This window comes from Vombatus ursinus, unplaced genomic scaffold, assembly GCF_900497805.2.
Source record: "Vombatus ursinus unplaced genomic scaffold, bare-nosed wombat genome assembly UNPS02014779.1, whole genome shotgun sequence".
Classification (NCBI taxonomy): domain Eukaryota; kingdom Metazoa; phylum Chordata; class Mammalia; order Diprotodontia; family Vombatidae; genus Vombatus; species Vombatus ursinus.
Window position 1 is genome coordinate 50,049,594 of NW_020954557.1, and position 22,409 is coordinate 50,072,002.

Here is a 22,409-nt window from a genome sequence, read left to right on the forward strand (position 1 = left end):
CTGCATGTCAGTGTTACCCAATCAATTAAATTTCACTCAATATCATTGTAGCACCTATTTCTTTTAATTTGCTCTTCAATAGTGAGTGACTCACACTGCACCTCATTTCTAGAAGACGATGCCAGTGCTATTGCTCCTCCCTGGGAGTTTTGAGAATCAAACCTTATTTTTCTATCACTGTATGATACGTCTGTAGTTTTACCTTGACAGTGACTCTTGTCATTCTGGTATTCTTTTTCATAGAAGCCCAAAGTGATTTTAATTGCATCTACAGAATGTAAAAGGCTTGTGTCTAAAAACGGTTCCTCCTTTTTGGAAAAGGAAGGCATTTTCATAGTTTTAGTGAAAAGAAAAGGCAATTTTGAGTCATTTTTGGTATTTTCTCTCATCATCAGTTCAGTATTGAAAGGTAACGTTGCAGGGGCAGAGGCTTCTTCGGACACCAATCCACTGTTGGGATCAGATTTTGGAGGAATGGCAGCTTCAACAGGTTGACCACTATTACCTAAATGATCTCCGGGATTCTGTTTGTCATATGTCCCAGCTAAAACTTCTTTGGCGTGAACCTTTTCAGACTCAAATATACCAAGTAATTCTGAAATCCTAGACCCATTTTCCAACTTTTCAAATTCATATTCAGATGCTGCGTGTTTTGTCTCGCTTGATCCTTGTAATGGATTAGGCCTATCGAAGATAGATGTCTTCTGCCTACAATTGTTTGGATGTGAGACTGCTACATAATTATTATTATTATTCTTATTCAAATTCTCTTTCCGATTTTCTAGCACCACCTCATCTTCAGTGTTAGTAACCTGTAAAACTCCTGCACCGCCAGGCTCATTAATTTTTTCATTTTTCTCCTTCTCAGCACTCTGCACAGCCACATTATTGCTGTCATTAAGATCCATTTCACTTTTCCTCTTATCCTCAGAAACTTCAGTCTCTTTCACTTTCTCTTGCACATGTCTGTTTTCTTCCTTCTCTTCTCTCCTTGTCTCGTGTGTTTTCATCTCAGTGATTCCTATAACATTATCCTTTTGAGACATATGGATAGATTGCTGATGTGGTTGCAAGACAGAAATGCCATCTCTCTCTTTCCATTTTCCTTCTACAAGATTACCATTTTCTAACTTTGCTTCACTTTTATCTTCCAGAGGATGGTCAGGGGAGAGAGAGGTGGTAATGTCAGGGGGCCATTTAGGTTTACTCATTTTAAGATCATCTTCAATAGTAAAGGGCTTCTTAGGAGTTTCGCTAAATGGAGGCCAGGTAATTTTCAGTTTGCCCCTCTCACCAGGTTTTTTCAAACTCTCCCCTGGTCCATCGCCATTGCCAGAATCTGTGTGCTGACTGAGAACATCAAGTGTCTGGGGTGTGGCTGGTATGTTCTTACTTGGATCCATTTCTTCATTATGAACAAAGTCTCCTGAGTTGCTTTGATTTTTACAACGCCATTTCTCTTTATGTGGTTTGTGTCCAAAACCTTCATCATAATTTCCTTTAGATTTGAAAAGTTGCTTAAAATGAGGTTTACAGTAAATCTGTCCGTGAAGTGATGCATAATTTCCCAAGCTGCCAAAAAGGGGGAAAAAAACCTTATAATATGTTGCATATCTACTGCGACCTAACGAAGTACAAACTTCAGTGAAAATTATATGATCTATTATTTAATATGAAAAATAGTTATCTGGAATAATTAAACATGAGGTGTCCTGGTTTACTATGTTGAATTGAATCCCCAATTTAAAAAGTCAGAACATTGTACTGATTTACTTACCACTAAAACAATAATGACCATAACTTTTTTCTTTAATACATCATAAAGCACTTTGTGATCTTATAGCACCTGTGGGTCATCATTATGGATGTCATACTAAAGTGTAGTTATAGGTGTAGATGACTTAAGCCATTGGGTTAAATTTGAATTAATACTGTGAAATATTACATAAATTGCTGTTTTGAAAAAAATCCCTAAGGATTGGTTTAATTGTGAATGCATCTCCCTCCATAGCAAAGTTGGACACTGGTGGGGGGGAGGGAAGAATCCATTTTTTAATTTTTATTTATTGGGATTCTGGATAAATAGGAACTTACAATATATTTAATTGTATCTTGTGCCTCCTTTAGAGGTGGGGGGAGATGGAGAAAGTCTAACAAACTGGGAACCTATTAGAAGCTAAACCTAATGTGTATTTTAAATAGGTTAGGTCTGAAAGTCTTTAATCAAAGTGCCATACATAGTGATAACCCCCATTTTATCATCTCAGAATGACAAGTAATTCACTCCTATTTTTACTCATCAAAAATCAGACTCATTTAAATGCATTCACCTCAAGGGTCCTGGAAGATGAATAAATTTGGAACCATTTTGCCAGGCTGTGCTTGCAGCCCCGGATATTTCCCAAATGAGTTAACTGAGTATTTTTCTGTAGTTGGTGTGACCCTAAGACTTCAATTTATACAGAGATGATTATCACTTATGGAATATGGAATGCTTTAGCTCTTACGATCCACATGTTGGACCATGGTTTTTTAATAGTTGCTTTCTTGACTTGAACAAGGACAGACGATCATGAATTAGAAACTGGGCTATTAAGTGAATACTTTCTAGGAGGAAAGAAAATGTCATAGCTTTTTTTCCCTCTTTATAAGTGATGACAATGGAATTCAAGTTCTATCAGGTCTTATCAACTTGAAAAAAATTTTTCTTCTGAAGAATATGATAGTAAGAATATGACTGTTGCCCTATGGAGGGAAGGACTTAATTTATTCATTCACTTAAATTATCTATGTAAATTCTAGAGTCCTCAGGTGAATCATGACCCTTCATTTTACACTTCCAATTGGCCATTCCATGATTTGGTCTAAAACTGATAACTGAAGTCTTACAACAAATACCCCTTTTCACACTATAGATCACGCTACTGTAATAGGAGAGGCTATTTGTCTTTGGCACCACTACCAATCCTCAGCCTCCCTTCTTGCCTCCTGCTCAGTCACTTCTTTTAATATTTTTCTCTTTTTTATTTTCTGCCTTTCTGGTTGCTCAGGGCTTCCCACCGTAACACTTTCACCTGGATGTACCTTCATTATCAACATCCTCATGCTCCAAACCTTATTCTCCCTCCCTCACTAGGAGGCAGTGTAGCGCAAGGGGTAAGTGTTAGAGCTGGTATCAGAGGAGCCAAGTTCAAAATAGAATTCTAATACTCACTACCTGTATAACCTTGGGTAAGTCACTTATTACTCCTCTTGCAGCTTAAGTTTTGACAATTGTGAAATGCCATCTTATGCAGAATAGATGGCCACTAAGATTGCTTCCAGCTCCAGACGTATGGTTGTATGAACTCACCTGTTTCTATGTCCCTTTCTCTCAGGAGAAACATTTTTCTGCTAGATGACTATTAGTTAATCTGATGAACTGGTCTGTGACATATTAATGGATCCAAACGAATCAATGTAGCCTATTTCAATTTTAATTAGGACTTTGGAGAAATAATACCTTAATACAAAGCAGTAGCTCTGTTGGTGAGGACTTCAAAATCCATAGTAAACTGGTGAGATTATTTTGGTGTATGTGGACTTTCAACACAACTCAAGTACAGCTGCCCCTTCTGTGTGGCTGCCCCTTCCACCTATGCATAGATCTGGCCTTCTATGAAATGTAAAGCCTTGTTCAATAAAACTGTTTCGGATTCATTGAGTTGTAAGGCTAGACCTATTTTTAAAGGTAAATTTGTCTAAAGCTGAGTAGATGAATCAATTCTTTCTCCTTCCCATCAACCAGAAAAATACCCTATACCATTTGGCCAGTCTCCAAAGGACTTAGACCTTACCTCTAAAGTTCCCATAGAAAACAAGAAATCAGAACTTTCCCTTAGGGTATGATGAACATGAATGAATGCCTCTGGACCCATGCAACTTCCTTTAACCAGGAGGGAGTCTGGGCTTAGACTTTCAAGATTCTTGGGTTTACCTTAGTCCTACTCTTACAAGTCTATGAATCGGAATCATAGGCCTGGGGCCAATGGGCAAATACAAATCTACAAAGAGCCCTCTTCTTGTCACTTAGGTTGTAGCCATGCAACAAGGAAAACATGGCAGAAGGTCTAACCTTTCACTTGGGAAAAGATTAGACTTGAAGAGTCAAGGCTATACCTTGTTTGCATTTTAAAAGTTTGGGTCATGATGTCACCATTTTCCTTCAGATTATGGAAAGGATCCTTTTCAAATGTTAGTCAGAACTCAGGCCAATAAAAATCTTATTAGCTTTTAAATAAGAAGACATATTTTGAGAGGAGATCTATTTGGCCAGCCAGGATGGAACAGAGAGCTGGCCACAGAGTAAGGAAAATCTGGGTTCAAGTCCTGCCTTGACCACATGCTGAATATATCATTCTGGGCAAGTCATTTAAACTTTCAGTGCCCCAAACAACAGATATAGATTTTAAATTGTGGAAAAGTCACTTATTTGAATTTACAGAAGAAGTTTCTCACCAGGAACTCCCTTTGTCAATGAAATCACAGGTCTAATTAAAAAAAAAAGGTGTTTCAAGGTTTTCAGGAGAAGCAAAATAAAGGGCATTATGAATGTAGGATACAAGAGTTAGATAACTGTTTTGCCATTTTGATTACACATATGAAGCCAGCATTCTACACCCCTGGTAAATTCATTTATTTTCACTCCACCTCCCTTTATAAACAAAAATTAACTGCCTACCGTTCATAAGACACTGTGGTAGGTGCTGAGGACAACAAAGGAAACGGCAACAACAGCAACAGTAAGAATTTGAACAGTTCTGTCCTCAAGGAGCTTAACAATTCCACTGCTCCAAGAAGTAAAAGCTGACTGTGACAACATGCGACTGAAGACAAAGGTCAAGGCCACCTCTGAAAATGTATATTACGGAACCTCATTTTGTGGTGGAGTAAATTGTGTATAACAATTGTTGTTATATTTGTATTTAAATGGATAACTGAGAAGAAAGGCAGCATAGGATTGCCAGTACCATGATGTTTATCTTCTCTAAAGATCAAATAAACCTTCTCCTCCTACTTACCTCAATTTACTACTGCAATGATGGCATCGGAAACACGACTTATGAAAAATGTTCTTGTCTGCTGCCAGGCATTCCATTGGATAAACGGTCTTTCGACAAAGTGTACACATTTCCTTGTCCTGAAGTAGAAGTTTCTAGAAGAAAAATTTTGCAAAGGTCATGTGGCATCTTCTTCAGGTATCTCTTGGAAATAGTTTACTAAACATATTTTAAAAATCAATCCATGCAGATAAAGGACATTGCCACGTTACTAGTTTTCACTGTTTGATAACAGGTATGTCATGCAATTTTGACCACAATGCATCTGAAGCCAATATAATTCAACAAGATTATGTATCTGTATATAAGTATTTGAATGTATGCATGTGATATGTAGCTATATATCATAGCTACATATCAAACAATAGGAAACCTTATGTTAATTTTTTTTTTACTCAAGGTAGCATATAATAACATATTCTGTTCATTTAATCAATGAAATAAAAAGAAGTTTCTAAAATGTGCTATTTACTCCTTAATGTTCTATGATCAATAATTTGGAGCTTGGGTATTATCTTGAATAGCAGTTGTACTATAATACAGAGATACTTTAAGGGCTATTTGTGAATGTGGGGGTGCTCTGCCCAAGACTAAGTGGCCTTTTTGTGTCTGTTTCTTATAATTTTTCAGTCTCCTTTCCTTGCTGTTTATCAAAGTAAGCAACAACTCCTTAGCCTCTTCTATTTGTAGTTTCAAATATGCTCTGTGCTTAAAAACATTTTAACTAAGTTATAGAATTATGCATAAAATATGACTAAAGAGACTCTGAGTGAGCCCCCCACCCAAAAAAATTCCTATAAGCAGATACAATTTCATACATGGATTTTGTGGTGTCTTGAGTGTTAAGATATCTTTTGTGTTCAATGTTTGGTTCTCAGTTGAGTTCCAGATAAATATGGTATTATTCTTCCTCCAAGACCTATTTTTGTGTTTGCCATGTGTTTCTGAGCAGAAGTTGGGCATCTGAAATTGATTAGGCAGTTTTGCTTAATTAAGCCAGAAGCAAGCACATCAAGGAACTACATTAACCTGTTAAACTAGACAATATGTTGCAAATATGATAGGGGCATAACTATTATTAGTGCTACTACAGTTTTCATTTTTAAATTTGATATTTCTTTCAATCTGCCCAACAGGATTAACTACAATAATGATTTTATCTAATTATGTAAAATATTTTTGCATGTGAAGTGCTGTTAATTGTTTTTTAAAAAAAGTGTGTCTGAATATACAAAGTCCAAAGTCCAAGTACAGAATAAATTTATCTCTAGAAACAACCTCTATCACAGTATATAATTTCATGTGCATGAGAATGACCTTTTGGGAAATTTAGTCTTGACTTAGGATGAAAAAATTGGCGCTTCCGGACAAAAAGAGAATGGCATTATAGTCTATTCTAAACAAGCTCTGTAACAGTAAATAAATAAAAGGTGTAATTCAGGTCCTACTTATCCCTTTGTCAGAGAAACAGATCAATAGGAAACCTTAAAGCACATATGAACATTCTAAATTGTTTCTTGGATTATTACTAGGCTGTATTGAACTCCAACACAAACACCACTTAACTCTGGCAGTTAAGAGTATGTCAACAGTAGGTCAGGGCATGTTGCTGAGTACTTTCTAAAGTACACTGATAAAACACTATCATTGGTAAAAGACTAAAAGATGAAATACCAACATTTTGCTCTTAATTTATACGATCAGAGATTCAGAGTTTAAAGGGACCTTAGAGGTATCATAGGATCATGGATCTAGAAAAAACAATGGATCTCAGAGGCTGTCTAGAACCCCCATATTTTACAGATGAAGTAACTGAGACCTACGGAGGGAAACGATTTGTTCAGGTTCACACAGGTAACAAATGGTTGAGCTAGAGTTTGGATCTAGGTCTTTTGATTCCAAAGCTATATTTGGAATTTATACTTTTTCCCCCCATTGAACAATGTTAATTATATTTGGCCAGTTATTTCTCATGTGCTGCTACTTCAATTCCATTATTTACCTTAGCAAATCTATGCTTTAAAAATCAACCCTTTTACTGGTTTGTTTCACCCAGAATAAATCATTTAAGTCCAATGTCTTTGGAAATGGAGTGTTATTATAGTAAAAGCCAGCCAAGAGAAGGTAAGAAGGCAAGAATAATGGACACATTTGTTAGTTTGAAGTTATGTTGTTTGAATATATGCGCACACTTCATTAATGCAAAACACTCTGGTTAGTGGGCTCACGTGCCCTTAATTGGTTAATCTTTCTTCACTCTTCAAAACTCATGCTTTGTAGATTCATTTACCACTCCTAAAAGCAGCTTCCTCTTGGAAGCTACTCCTCATCTCAGCTGCAGAGGTATCTGAAACAGCATATCCCAGACTTTGGAAGACTCTCTCACTTTCTTGCCATGTCTTCTGAAAATTCCTCAGGAGCTCTTCTGGTGAATCTTCTGCAGAGATATCCAAAATGTGGCCGGCAATGACATCTTCATAGGTTGGTGGGGCGTGTTTGAAGTCAAAGCCTGACTTGATTGCTTCGGAGTTTTGTGCTGAAGAGCCTACTGTCTTCGACCCAACAATTTTATTTTTGTATGTATCCACTCCCGAAAAACATTCTCTTAGGGATTTTGCTTCCAAGCACTCTATGGGTTGTTTATATGGAACTTTGTTCTGGGGATCTTTGGAATGACTGCAAGAAAAGCTTCTGGAACTGCTGTTTATGCTTTCATTTTCCATAGCTGTCAACCCAAATCCCTTCTGGCTAAAGGTGTGCATTTCCTGTCTTAGATTTTGGTTTACTTCACCATTTGTGTGAACTCTTCTATTTGACTTTGCCTCAAAAATTGGGTCATTCTGAAATTTCTCTAGCCATCTGTTTGTTCCACTTTCATGGCTCTTTACTACATTTTCAGCCACACGAACTGTTTGATTGGAAGCTTCATATATCTTAGAGTGCCCTGACAAGCCTACCTGAGGGACTTCAACTTTGTGTATGATTTCGATTGAATCAAAACTTTCAGTATCTGGCACCCCGTGCCCTGTGATATTGACTCCATCACTGTGAACGGAAGTCGCCCTTTTCTCTGCTTGCTGGACCTCCTCTTGAGCTTCCTTGGCTTCTATGACTGTACTAGCAGTGACATGAGATACATTTATAGGGACTGGGGTTTCTGTCTTAATTTGACGTCGCAGGGTCGCAGGAGACTTGACTATTTCAGCTCTTTTCTCTACAACTGGACCTGGGGTTATGGACTGATAGTGACAGGTTCTTTGGGACAATTTTGCTGTGGTGTCTTTTAGTTTGGCAAGTTGCTCAGAGCGGCTTCTAGGGGGAGAAGGAGGGGCTGATGCTTGGCGACCTCTGGGTGGTGGTGTTGTGGATCTGCTTCGGGAAGGAAGAATAGATACACTTTCCTTCTTCACAGGAGACAAAGAAGGCCTATTCACAGTAGGTGTCTCTGTTCGTCGGGCAGTAGATTCAATTGTTATGAAAGTAGGTGATGGCGAACGTTGTTTTAAATAAGGAGAAATAGTTCTACATTCTACCTGTTTAATTTCCTGTTGGGATTTCACTTTTTGATGAGATTCTTTTTCTTCTCTAATTTTTTTCTCTTTCTGGACTGTTTTGCTAGACCCAGCACTAATGTTTGCTATTTGAGGTGATGGTTCACTAGAAGGGGATTTCTCTTTTTGATGAGATTCTTTTCCTTTCATAATTTTCTCCTCTTTCTGGATTTTTTTGTTACAGCTAGCACCAATCTTTGATATTTGTGCAGATGCTTCACTAGGAGGTTCAGTTCTCAATTTCCCTGCTTTGGAGTTGTTCATGCACATTCGGATGGTGTTCTCACAAGAAGTAAGCATTTCTTCTACTTCAGTTTTAATATGGATTATTTCCTCTTTTACTTTTTCTAAGTTATTATCTATGGCAATGCGAATTCCATATTCTTTTCTTTGCTCATTCATCAGCCATTCTGGGATGATATTCAATAGTGTCTGAAATGCTTTCATATCATTTTTATTTGGTTCTGTTTCAAATTGTTTCACTCGAGACAGAACCTGCTGTAGTTCCTCACGTTTTCTCAAGAACTCCAATATATTTATGGTGCATTTTCCATCATCATGCTGGGAATTTTGCAGGGAAGAAAATAAGATGTTATTTTCTGTTATCTCTTTCTTGGAATCTTTAGTATTAGGGGGGACTTGTTTCTGTTGTATGCCCTTGATTGTGAGGCATTCTTCTTTCAGACCATTATATTGCTGGGGTAATGTTTTATGCTTGACTTTACTTTCAGAAGTATGAATCTGTGTTTGCTGACAATTTTGTGTCAGTGAGTCAATGTGTGCATCAATAACTTTTTTCTGGACTACTTTCTCTGATGATTTATTCTTAAGGTGTTCTTGTTTTCTTTCAACTACTAATTTTTGTTGTTTTGGACCAACCACTCCCTGTCTCTGGTTTTCTTCTTGAGTTGCTAAAGCTTTCATGCCCTGTAATTCCATTCTTTCTTTCGGGTTCTCATAAACATTATCTGATTTTTTTTCTTGCTTCTTCTCTGAAGGATTGGTAGGCATTTTACTCATTTCTCTTTTTTCCTTCTTTAGTAGCTGATAACATTCCTCAATAGTATTTTGACTATTTCTAGTAACTGTACTTATTTCAGTTTTCTGTCTTTCCTGGTGCTCTTGTTTCATTGTGGTTTGAACATTAGATACTGGTTGCTTTTGGCAAATTTTGAAATCTTGGGGTATTTTACTTAAGCTTAGCTCTAAAGTTGGGAACTTGACACTTTTAGCTTTTAAGCTTGGGGATGCTGGCTTGTTTGGGGACAAGTACAATTGCTTACCATTAATTTCCTGCTCTCTTACATGAGAAGAACATTCTTGGCATGTTTGTTCCATTTGATGAGCTGAGCTATGTTGCATAATGTCCCTTGAATCTTGGAGAGTTTCCTTGTGAATGTGCCCCTCATTCATGGATATGTCCAAGACACTGTGGAGCTTCTGGGCAGCCAATGACACTGCTGATGATTCAGACATCAGGTCTTCACTAGAAGTCCCTTTGGTCTGGAGACTGACTTGATGCATAGAATTTGACTGTGTGACCTCTGTGGCCGATGTAGGCAAGGAATCTTCTTCCCTTGGCTTCTGTGATGGTGTTTTCATTTCAGACTTTAATTCAATTCCATTATAACCTTCTCTTTTGACTGTGTGATGGCAAGAGCTTTGATGTTTCTGCTTTTCAATCTCTTCCCTTTGCTGCTTGTATTTTTCTTCAGCAATCATTAGAGGGGTTTTGAATTTTCTGATATATGGCTTAGGGCTTGTCTGTTCTGAATCTAAAGGAAGGGAGTGGCATTTAACAAGTGGTGAGATCTTTTCTTTTTTGGGAGGTAATGCTTCCTGAGCAGTCCGAAGGGAAGGCTTCATGGGCTCAGCGGTGGATGACTGTTGTTTTTCTTCAGAAGTCTCAGTATACATTTTCTCCTTTTTCTGGGTGTGTTCCACACTGCTCTTTATCATCACTGTATTTTGTTCCTTTGTTTTGGTCATTGTAGTTCCTATATTTGATTGAAAAGGAAGAGGTTCCATTTTGGGATTGATATTACGTTCATTTTCATCTGACTGTTTGAAGAATTTTGCTTTGGCGAACTTGGGAGAAGGTGGAAATGCTGTTGGTTTTCCTATTAAAGATCTGGCCCCTGAATGAGTTTCTACTGCCTCTTGGCAATGTTGCTGAACACTCTCTCCATGGCCTTTTGCTCGAATTGTGGAAGAAAAAAGATGTACGGGTTTCTGTGATGGAGGAGGTGGGGGAGGCAAAAAGGTTGGTGGACACTCTCCCTCGGTTTTGTCATCCACCGGTGGAGGTGGGGGAGGGAGGCAGGGGAAGCCATCAAATTCAGCCTTTATCTTTTCTGTGGATGGCAATGAAGAAAACTCATGTTTATCAGGCAACATCATTAAAGGAGGTGGAGGAGGTAGAGGAAATTCAATTTCAGATGATGCATTGGAAGGTGGAGATGGAGGTGGAAGGGAAGAATGAGTTTCAGCCATATTACTCACAGCAGCCAATTTGAGTGGATTCCAGGATTTTTCCACAGTCACTTTTAAGTTTGTTGAGGCATCCATCTTTGTTTGAAAGTTCTCATTTTTCTGATGAACATCAATCTTTTTATTCCTTTCTGTTGTTGTTTTAAATTTTCCATGGTTTCCCTTTGTGGCTTTTTCTTCAGATACATTTTGAATATCCTGTTTGAGGAACAAAGGAACAAAAGGCTGTGTTTGCTGAAGGTTCATTTCATTCCTTTGAAAAGCCTCACTAGCATGCTGTGCTTGTCTCTTTTCTTCCTTTAGTAAAATTTCCTTCTGAATATGACCAGTCATTCCACACATCTTATTGTCATTAGCTGGGATGCTATCTGGGTGGGGGCTAGCACAAGGCTTGCAAGGGGGTGTATCTGTTGCTACATTTGTCTTTTTAGTCGTTTTATGACTTTTTTCATGGGAAGACTCCCTGGTTTGTTGGCCACTGCTTAACATACACATTTGATTCTGCTGCATTTTTTCAGTAGTCAAGGCAGCACTAGAGGAATCATCCTTTTTCAGTATAGCACCCATCTCTGATTTCTCACTTCTTACATTTTTTTGAACTGAGCTATAAGAAGCTGCCTGGCTCCTCACATGCTCTTTTCTAAGATATTGTGCTCTTGGTGCATCAGCTTGGATGCTGTTTTGATCTCCACTGTGGGCCAAATTTTCGACAGTATGGTGAGGTGAATCAGACAATCTTTGGAGGCTCTTCTCAAGGGCATCATAGTTTTGGTCACGACCTATGACAATTTTTACAGTACCTTTGGGGGCTTCTGGAGGGACAATCTCACTATGTTTTCCTTTTGAATAGCCATGAAAAGATTTGGTTGCAGTTTGTTTAAGCATTCCTAATTCATCTTGGTATTGGGCTCCTTGCTCAAATGACTCAGATTTTGGCTGCAGGGCCCTTTTTATGTCCCTGGGGGTAGCTACCTGGCTGTTTTGGGTTTTGTGTTCTTCAGTGGAATCTACCACATCATGCCTCACAGCCTGCATCTCTCCTTTGATTACGGTTTCTTTGTCCATCTTCTTGAAAGAGTGCTGGTCTTCTTTCAGCACTCGTAATGTTGCCTCAAGGTCATCTCGCATAAGCTCCTTTTTCAAAATTTCAGTCTTTGTGTTTACTGCTTTTTCAAGAGATTCAATAGCTTGTTTAATATCACCAGGGATAATATCAGGCTTTTCAGTTTCTTTCCATTGGTGCCTTGCTTCTTGAAGAGACTTCAATGTCGCGAGCATGTCAGCTTTCATAATTTCTTCCCTTTTTGTAAATGTTTTCTGATTTATGGTCTCACTGAGGGAATTTAGGGTTGCTTTCAAATCACCTTTTATAATTTCTTCTTTAGGTACCTGACAGGATGTACTCTGAGGCTCTGTCATGAAAACCTTAACTGTATTATGCACATCTCCTGGGATGATGTCAGTTTCATTAACAGTACGTTCAATTTGAGACTTCCTTTTTGTTAGTAACAACTTTGTGCCTTCAACATCACCACCAATGATTTCTTCCTCTCCTTCTTGTTTCCCAGTTGTAAGTGTTTCATCTGACCCTGTCTGGAGTAGTTTGAGGTAATCTAACGCTCCAGCTTCTATGCATGTTGTGAAAAACTGAACGTTTCCCCTCTCCGATGCATCTACTTTAGTCTTTTTGGCTATTTCATAGTTTGCAGCAGAAGACAACAAGTTGTGAATAGTGCGTTTTACATCTCCACCTATTATTTCTTCATGTTCTACTTTGTTATCGTTATCATTTTCGTGAAGAAGACAATAGATTGTCATGTTAATATCCCCTCTTTCATCTTCCTGAATTATAATGCCTTGTTTTACAGATCGTTCCTCACTGAACAAGTTTCTTATTGCTTGTTGGATATCCCCTCTCACTATTTCTTCTTTTTCATATTGAATTTCTGTAGATCTGTTTAATAACTGGGCTTTGGTCAAACTGACGTTGCCCTTTTCTTCTTCGCTTATTAAAATCTCTCTTTTGGCATCATTTCTTTTGGAAAGCAGGTTCATCATTATAGTTCTGATATCTCCTCTAATAACTTCTTCTTTCTGTATTTCAGGAGATTCCTGATTCATGAGCTTGTACTTAGCCATGCGGACATTCCCAACTTCATTTGCTTCAATGATAATTCCATGAGATTCAATCACTTTCTGTGAATATAGTTCTTCTAAGGTTTCTTTAATGCTCTTTCCAATAATTTCCTCCTTTTCCACTTTATTTTCATTAAATTCATGAAGGGGTGTTGTTTCAAAGAGCCATGTTGTTGTTTTGACATCAGAGGGAGGGATTTCTTCTCTGGTTATTTCTGTGATATATTCATCTGTTTCCTTAATAGAATCTAAAGTCTGATTTTCAAAAAGCCATACTGCCTGTTTGACATCACCTTTCTGCACATCTTCCTTAGTGACTGTCTTGATATGCTGATATTCTGAGCCCTCTCCTCTCAACTCATCTAGGGTGTGAGTTTCAAACAGCCAAGTAGAGGTTTTAACATTACCCTGTTGTATTTCATTGACACTAACTGTTCTAACACATGTTCTTTTATCAGAGTCTTCAGATTCAAAGAGTTGCTTATGATATTTCACATTCCCACCCTGGATACAGTCAATAGTGGGAATGATTACATTTGTCCCTTTTGAAATTGTATCCAGTGGTTGTGTTTCAAATCTATATCTGACAGAACTAACATCTCCTTTTTGAATATCCTCCTGTGTGACTGATTTGATAACATATACATTATCTGATTTATTAATAGAATCTAAAGGTTTTGTTTCAAACAACCACCTAGTCCCACAAACATCTCCATGAATCACTTCTTCTTTCTTAACTGTTGTCACTTCATGATAACACCCTTCTTTGTCTTGAATAGCATAGAGTGGTTGGGTTTCAAATAGCATTCTATAGTTTTTCACATCCCCCTTTATTATTTCATCTTTGCTAGTGGTTTTCTCAGTGCTGATCTCTTCAGATTTGTCTTTAATCTGGTCCAAAGAAAAAGTCTCAAAAATAAAGCACCCTCTTCTCACATTCCCACCTTGTATGTCTGTCACTGTCTTGACTAATTCATCACCTTCTTGGCTGTCTTTTATTGTATCAATAGGCTGGTTTTCAAAGAGCCACCTGCAATTTAAAACATTGCCTTTTTGAATATCTTCAGCTTGTAGGGTTTTGATCTTTTTCAAAACCTCCTCTGAGCTGGAACTTATGGAATCCAAGGACTGATTTTCAAACTTGGACTTCATGCTAGAAACATCCCCAGACTGAATATCCACTTCCACTGACTTGATTTCCTTTCCTTCTTCTCCTTGTATGTTGTCTAGGTTTTCTGTCTCAAAAAGAAAGCAGGCTGTGCGGACATCCCTTCCTTGGATGTCTTCCTGTTTTACCGTTTGGAGTTTGACTACTGCTTCTGAGTCATCTTTTATTGCATCAAGAGGTTGAGTTTCAAAACGCCAAGTACATGTTTTGACATCTCCTTTATGAATTTCTTCACTGTCAGTCATTAACTCCGTCTTGTCATAAAGGGACTCCACTGGCTGGGTTTCAAACAACCACGTGTAGGTTTTTACATCCCCTTTAACGATATCTGTAGTTTGCTGTTTTTTACTTTCTTCATCTTCCATGTTATTAAAATATTTAATAGAATCTAGAGGCTGCGTTTCAAACAACCATTTAGCAGACTTCACATTGCCAGACTGTATTTCTCGTGTAGATATTCCTTTGATAATCTGGTATTTATGAATGCTGTCATCAAACTGATCAATGGGCCTAGTTTCAAATAGCCACCTACAACTTCGCACATCACCCCTTAGTATTTCTTCTTGTTGAACTGTTTTAACTTCATGATACCTTCCAAGATGATCTTGAATAGCATACAAGGGAGTTGTCTCAAAGAGAGATTTATTGAACTCTACAGCACCTCTGGTTACTCCTTCCACTTGTATTTTATGTGATTCATCAAACTTAATTAAATTGTTTGATTCAAAGATATGTGTGTAGCTTCGAACATCCCCTCTGTCAATCTCTTCAAGTTTAACTGTCCTTATATATTCTTTCTCCCCCTCTCTAATGTCTTCTAGAGGTTGAGTCTCAAAAATCCATTTCTGGTGTCTCACATCTCCTTTTTCCTCTTCAGAAGCCACTATCTTTGGAAGTTTACCAACTTCCGGACTATCTTTTAAAACATCCATTGGAAGTGTTTCAAATAAGTATTTGGTGGCTTTTACATCACCACCTATTATTTCCTCAGCTGGCAAAGGATTTGAATCATTGACTTCTTTTAGGGTATCTAAAGGGTGAGTTTCAAACATCCAACACTTTCTGGAGACATCAGTACCTATGATAGTTTCCTTTTCAATGATGGACATTTCAGATTCTTCTTTGATGGACTCGAGAGGGTGGGTTTCAAATAGCCATTTTGCCTTACTTACTCCACCTCTGAAGTTTTCTTCCATGGATATGCCACGTACAACTTTAACTTCTGTAACATCTTTGTTAATCATGTCCAGTGGTTGTGTTTCAAACATCCAGCGTGCTGTTCTCACATCCCCCTTTTCAATGTCTTCCCTGTGAACAGTTTTAATCTCAAGAATTTGCCCTAAATTATTTTTTATGACATACAGTGGTTGAGTTTCAAAATGTTTTATGCTTCTCTTCACATTCCCTTTAATCTCTTTGAGCTCAGATCTAAGCTGTAGTAAGTTAGCTTCATCCACTGAATATAGCTGCCCAAGTTGGTCAAGATTTTGAGTTTCAAACAGGTATTTCACAGTCTTGACATCACCTCCAGTTATATCTTTAATGGCAATTACTTCTGACCCTTCTTGTTGGTCTTGATGAATTTTGTTCATCGAATCTAGTGGTTGTGTTTCAAACATCCATGTGGTTGTACGCACATCCCCTCTGGCTAGTTCTGGAACTTTCAAATCACTCTCTGTGGATCCAGAAGAATGAACACCTAATGTATCTATTGGTTGGGTTTCAAACATCCATTTGGCATGTTTCACATCTCCCCCAGCAATGATTTCTTGATCAGCAATGCCTTTTTTGTTGTTCCCTTCACTGGGAGATTGATCTTTGATGGAATCCAAAGGCTGGTTCTCAAAAATCCATCTCATGGACTGTACTTCTCCCTTCAGAATTTCATCCCATTCAAGGAACTCTCTTTCAGGGTTCAGACATTTTTGATTGCTGCCACCAGTATTTTCAAAAACACAGAGGGTTTGCTGCACATCTGCGGAAACAGAGTCTCCCGTGTGTACCTGATGAGATACAATCTCAGAAACATCATTGATGTAATCTTTTTCTAAGTTTTTTCTTAATTCAGGGTGGATGTGTTTATATAAGCGATTTAATTCATATAAATTTCTCTGCTTGGAATACAAATCTTTGGGGATGGGAAATTTTCCAGGGGGTCTAGGGAATTCAGGGGACTGGGAAAATGCTGTCACATCTGCTAATGTTGGCATGACTTCAGTTGGGGGAGGAGGAAAATCTTCTGTCTTTCCAAAATTCGTGGTGTTAACCTGTGCAGAGGATGAAGTAGATGTGTATTCTCTGTGCCTGATGGTCGACGTGTCTTGCCTCTGACTGACTGAAGCATTGGCAGTTATGGAAGTGATAACTGGAGATGGCCACACAGTTTCTTTATATTCACTGTCAATCTTTAGGGAACAAAAATTTGTGTTTCAAGAGTGAGAGAGAAAAAGAGGCTTTGTAGGGCATGGTCATCACATTTCCACACAAGGTGACCTGCTATGGTAATACAAGCATTTGGGTATTAGGTGGGCAACCTACTCCATTTAAATTGCTACATAGGTGAAGTTTTCAATATTTATTACTCTCCAGCTACAATCTACTGACATCAAATAGTTATGTTGCGCATGTAATACATCCACTACCTTCAGTTCATAACATTTCCACATTCCAAATAAGATACTGGTATTTTCTACCTTTACTTAATTTGTCATAAAAAAATAATCTGAAGGAAAGCAATAGAAAACTCAAAAACTTGCCCAGGATTCCAAACAGAGGGATGTCATAAAAAGGAGTAGATGAAAGCAATTTAAAGTACATTTTATTATTTTACCTATGGGCATGACATTTATGCCAATTTCACATTAGGAGATGTGTTGATTTCCACTCCCCTCCCCCAAACCCCATCAAGTACAAGGCTTTTAACTACATTTTCTCCAATAAGAAAAGTACTAACCATTGTCTGTCTTTAACCTTGGTTGGATTAATATTCTTCCTGGTGGTGTGCACACAGTTTTTAAAGACGTGTTACAAAATTTTAAAAAATCACTTAGAAGACAAGAATGGAGACACAATAATTTGAAATACTGCATATCTTATACTAGGCTGGCCCTCCTCCCATCCCTCCAAATGACTATCCTTATTCAAGTTGCCTACCTTAATATGTTTGGCTGGAGTTGCCATATCTCTATCAGAATGAAGGACCTTTTCTTGGGCTGTCTTTTCAAAGTGCTGTTTTAAAAACTGGGTTGAAACTTTTGGTATCTCTTCATCCTCAGGTGTGTCGATAACTGCAGTCACAAAATAACACCAGGAGATTTTCTCAGTTACTTTTTTGAAGGGCTGACTTTTTAATTGAGTGAAACCAAAAGAAGAAGCATACCAGGACTTTCCACTGAGCCTTAGTTTTCAGACTTCCGCAAAGCAATACACTTTCCCATTATCGACTTTGTTGTAGGAAAGAAAATCTACTTACTCTCCACATGACTATGAAAGCAGTACTTATTTCTAGCCACTAATTTTTGGGCTAGTCAATAGGACTGAATATTGCTTAAATTTATTACAGGTAAACATCAACTTATACTACAATCACAAGGAAATAGGTTGATTAGCGTATAGAACATACACACAAAAGGAAAACACAAACTAGACTTTGAATCAGGAAAAACAAGAGTTTGAATTCTACTGCTGTCACTTAGCAGCTATGTATCTATGAGCATATCTTCCAAATGCTTTAACCCTCAGTTTCCTCATGAACAAAATGGAAGATAAGAGTGACTACCTCACAGGGATGTTGTGAGGTTTAAGTAAGTTTGATTGATGGTGACTTGAAGCCTGTTTTTCTGTTAACCACATGAACATAATAAAGGCAGGAATCTAGCCAAGAAAGGTACAGGATTATGACTTTGCTGCCTTCCCTTAGTTTTGATATTTCTAAAGATCTTGGGGGACATGGAACTGAATGAAGCTATAGTGTCTCATTCCCACATAACCCTTTGAAGCATGGTGAAAGTTAGCTCCTGAGATGGTTCAGGAGCAGGAGATACATTTTGACAACTAGAAACAGGCAGGAGTTAAGTTAAAGGGGACTTTCTAGCATTACATCAGAGGAAAAAAATTGGGAAAGACTTATTGATCCTTATAGAAAGAGAAAGTGTTCAAAAGAATAGAATTATTCTTAGTCTGGGTTTTTTGAGCCCTTAGTTAAGTGTGGTAGTTCATAGCCTAGTTATGAAAAAAAGAATAGTTAGCTGACCCTTTTCTGAAAAAAGTTGTATAGTCAGCACACCCTAGCAATTAGGAGACAAGATGGCCCATGTGCATTCTGGAGTGATGAAGCCCAGAAGCTAGTAGCTAAAGATGAGCAGAAAGAGGAGAGATAACTATGCTCAATAGGGAAGTGACAATATTAGGATGATCATGAGGGGAAGGCCCAAAGGTAGCAACACAATCATACTATTGAAAGAAATCAGCAGTCTTGAATTGTCTGACTATATAGAGTGCTAGGCCTGAAGTCAGGAAGATTTGAGTTCAAATCTGGCCTCAGACATTTAAGAGCTATGACATCACTTTCCTTCACTTTGCCTCAGCTTTCTCAGCTGTAAAATTGGAATAATAGTAGCATGCACCCCACAGGGTTTTTGAGAGGATCAAATAAGACATTTGTAAAAAAAAATGGTTAGCACAATGCCTGGTACTTAGTAGATGCTGAATAAATGCTTATTTACTACTTCCTTTCCTCCTTGCCCTTTGTGTTCCCCATGTCCGCACTACCACAATATGTCCTGGCCACGTGTGGGTTCTTCAGTTCATCCTGTTTCCACATGATGTTAATTTCTTCCACGAGAACACTTTATTTTGAAACCTTTTCATTCCATGTTGTTTGGGTATTATAAGTATCTAATATGGCAACATCTATTTAAAATACTCTTCTACATTTTTATAGATTAATATTAGACACAAGCAATTGTGAACTACAGTTCTGTCTGTGAAGATGCACTAGTTAGAGTAGAGCTTCTTTGTTGTATTCTCAATGATATTTTGGGAACTTATATAATACTGAGATTTGCTATTTGTTCACTTATAAAGGATAACAAGCTTCTGATAATTTTAACCTTTTGATTGAATATTTCCAGGTATCTGATAGAAGGTACATTTTTGGAACTTGCAATCATATGCTACACAGTTTCTACCACTTCAGTGCATAATCTGCATAGATTAATATGTGAGTTCTTTAAGGATAAGCTTTCTGCAATTTTATCATTAATGACCTGATTTGAATTGCTATCCTAAACCCCTCTACTCTATAAGCAAACTCACATGGATAAGCGATTTGATTGACATTTCACTGGTGACATATTGTTGGTTGAGTTCATGTGGGTGTTATGCATGATGTGCCCATTTGACTCTCCTCTTAGTTCTTAGCTGTTTGAGTCTCTTTCCAGAGATGAACCCTCAATAGTCATATCTGACTAGCCTAGCAATGTATATTATCTTTTTTTATTAAATTATTTTGATTTATCAATAATCACTTCCATATGCTTTTGAGTTTAAAATTTTTCTCCCCCTTCCTCCCCACCACCCTCCCCAAGATGGTGCACAATCTGATATAGGCTATATATTTACATTCATATTAAACATATTTTCACATTAGTGATGTTGTAAGTAGAAATTAAAACCAATAGGAGGAACCATCAGAAAGAGGAAACAAAACTCAACAGAAGAGAAAAAAAATAACAATTCGGCTTTCATAGTTCTTTCTTTGGGTGTGGATAGCATTTTCTATCACAAGTCCTCTGGAGATGTCTTAGATCCTTGTATTGCCAGGAAGGGTTAAATTTATCAATATTAGTAATCACACAATGCGGTTGTTATTGTGTACAACGTTGTCTTGGTTCTGCTCACTTCACTCAGCATCAGACCTTACAAGTCTTAACAGGTTTTTCTGAAGTCAGCCTGTTCATCATTTCTTATAGCACAATAGCCTTCCATCACATTCATACACCACAACTTAGCAATGTATATTATCATGAGCCTTTTCTGTTGATTTGTGAAATGAGACTTGGTTTTATATAGAGAACAGTTTCCCATATGAACATCCATTACTCTAGTATTTTCACTATGCTTGGATCCATTTTATACATTGTCACAAGATATGCAAGCTCTGAGTGCAAAACTGACTTAAAGGCCTGATGATAATCAATAAAAATAGTATAAATATTTAATAATCAATTAATCAATAATAAATTGATCTTTATACCACTGAAAAATTTTGGAAGACCCTTTTGGAAGGGTTTATGGATTTTCAGTGCTGCAAGTTGTAGAATACTTTATACAGAATTCATAAACATGTGATTGACCTAGATTATAAGGGCCAATGATTTCTTCATCTTTTAACAATAAATATGTGATCTGTTCTGTTAAGAAAAATGGGGTCAGACTTGCATCACTAAGGCAAAGGACAAAATGCTTTGCTAATAATTTATTCACCACTGTGAAGTGTGTGAGCCAATAATTATGGATCTTACTTGAGCCTACCACATTCTAGTTTTTCAGAGAAGTTAAAATGTCTCTCAGCTCCTTTGGTAAATTTTTTCCATTCATGATTATAATTATATTATATATTATATTTAAATTATATTATTATATCATAAATAATTTTAATTAGCTTTCTATATCTTATTTGATATATCCAACTTGCATTTTCATTGTGTTGGACTTGATTCAGCCAGAGAGCCCACAAATTTTCCACATTTTATTTTTTTCTGAAATCCTCTATTTGAATTTCCCCAAGGTTCTACAGCATATTTTAAAAACAATTGATGTTGAATTGTTAAGTTCATTCTTTGTGCTGCTTTGATTCCTTACATTGCCTTAACCTTTTGGTTTTTACTTTTAATTAATTGTTGATTGAGAGTATTAATAATTTCTAATGTACTTTTATTTTCAGTATTCCATTATACATGTTTCTTTCTTTTTGTTTCCTTTAGTCAAGGGATATCATGTACAATAGCTAAGTAATTGTATAATCTCCTATTTTCTTTCAGCCAGTCTTCAAAACTTTTCTTAAGCTACTTCTGACATGATAGCATTTGATACCTGTCATTGTTTTTTCTAGACAGTGCCATATTTTCTTCTATGGACCTTACCATGACAATATCCATAGTGCATAATGTTGTATATAAGCCCAACAGGTTTATTCTTGGTCAAATATTATGGAAGAATATGTTAACCCATGATGGTTGGAGCCAAAGCCAGATTCTTAAAAAAACTAATTTTAGTAAGTTGGTTTAATAGTTAGATATGCGCTATCGAAATGGCTTTTCAAAATTCAATTCTATGTATGCCCATCTCCTTTTCAAACTCACTCAAGACTCTGGCATTATTTTTCTCATCTATTTCATTACTAGGTGGTGCCACTGAGTGTATTTTTAGTGCCTTCAAGTTCTTTAGCTCTTCCTTCTTCAGAATGAAATAATCCTCTCAATCCTTATCTTACTTCATCTAATCTGGACATGGGAATGAAGGTATAACTGTCTTGCATTAACCTGTAATGTGTTTTATAACTTGGAACACTGAGAAAAAGCAGTTTAAACTATGAATAAGACCTTTTCTCAGTTTTGTTATGATGTAGTTCTGGTGCATAATAAAAATGTTTGTATCTTCAGTCTAGTGTATGTGTACTTATAATTACCCTGTTTATTTGCTGGTCCTACTAAATCAAAGCATTTACAGCAGGTGGGATATTGATATCTTATTTTGTCTGATGTATCTTCCAGCCTATAATCCAATGCTATGTCTTTGATTTCTTAGATCCATAGAAGCAGTTTCCTCATAACAAGCCAGTTTTAGCCCAATCAGTGACATCATCAGAATCCAAGTGGCCAGAAATTGGGTCCCTATCAGTCCTTCACAGCTACCATGTGGTCTCAGACCATACACAGTCCTTGTGGTAAATTCCTTTGGGTA

At 37.3% G+C, this 22,409-nt stretch overlaps 1 protein-coding gene across 1 annotated transcript in view; it reads right to left on the reverse strand.

The window, feature by feature from the left end:
* Nucleotides 1–1,486: 1,486 nt before the first annotated feature.
* XIRP2 (xin actin binding repeat containing 2) overlaps nucleotides 1,487–22,409 on the reverse strand; it is a 382,450-nt gene continuing 361,527 nt past the window's right edge. Inside the window, 5 exon segments of the mRNA XM_027865703.1 lie at nucleotides 1,487–1,572; nucleotides 5,061–5,194; nucleotides 7,390–8,708; nucleotides 8,787–16,849; nucleotides 17,598–17,731. Coding sequence (XP_027721504.1) covers nucleotides 5,100–5,194; nucleotides 7,390–8,708; nucleotides 8,787–16,849; nucleotides 17,598–17,731 — 9,611 coding nt within the window. The 3' untranslated portion in view covers nucleotides 1,487–1,572; nucleotides 5,061–5,099.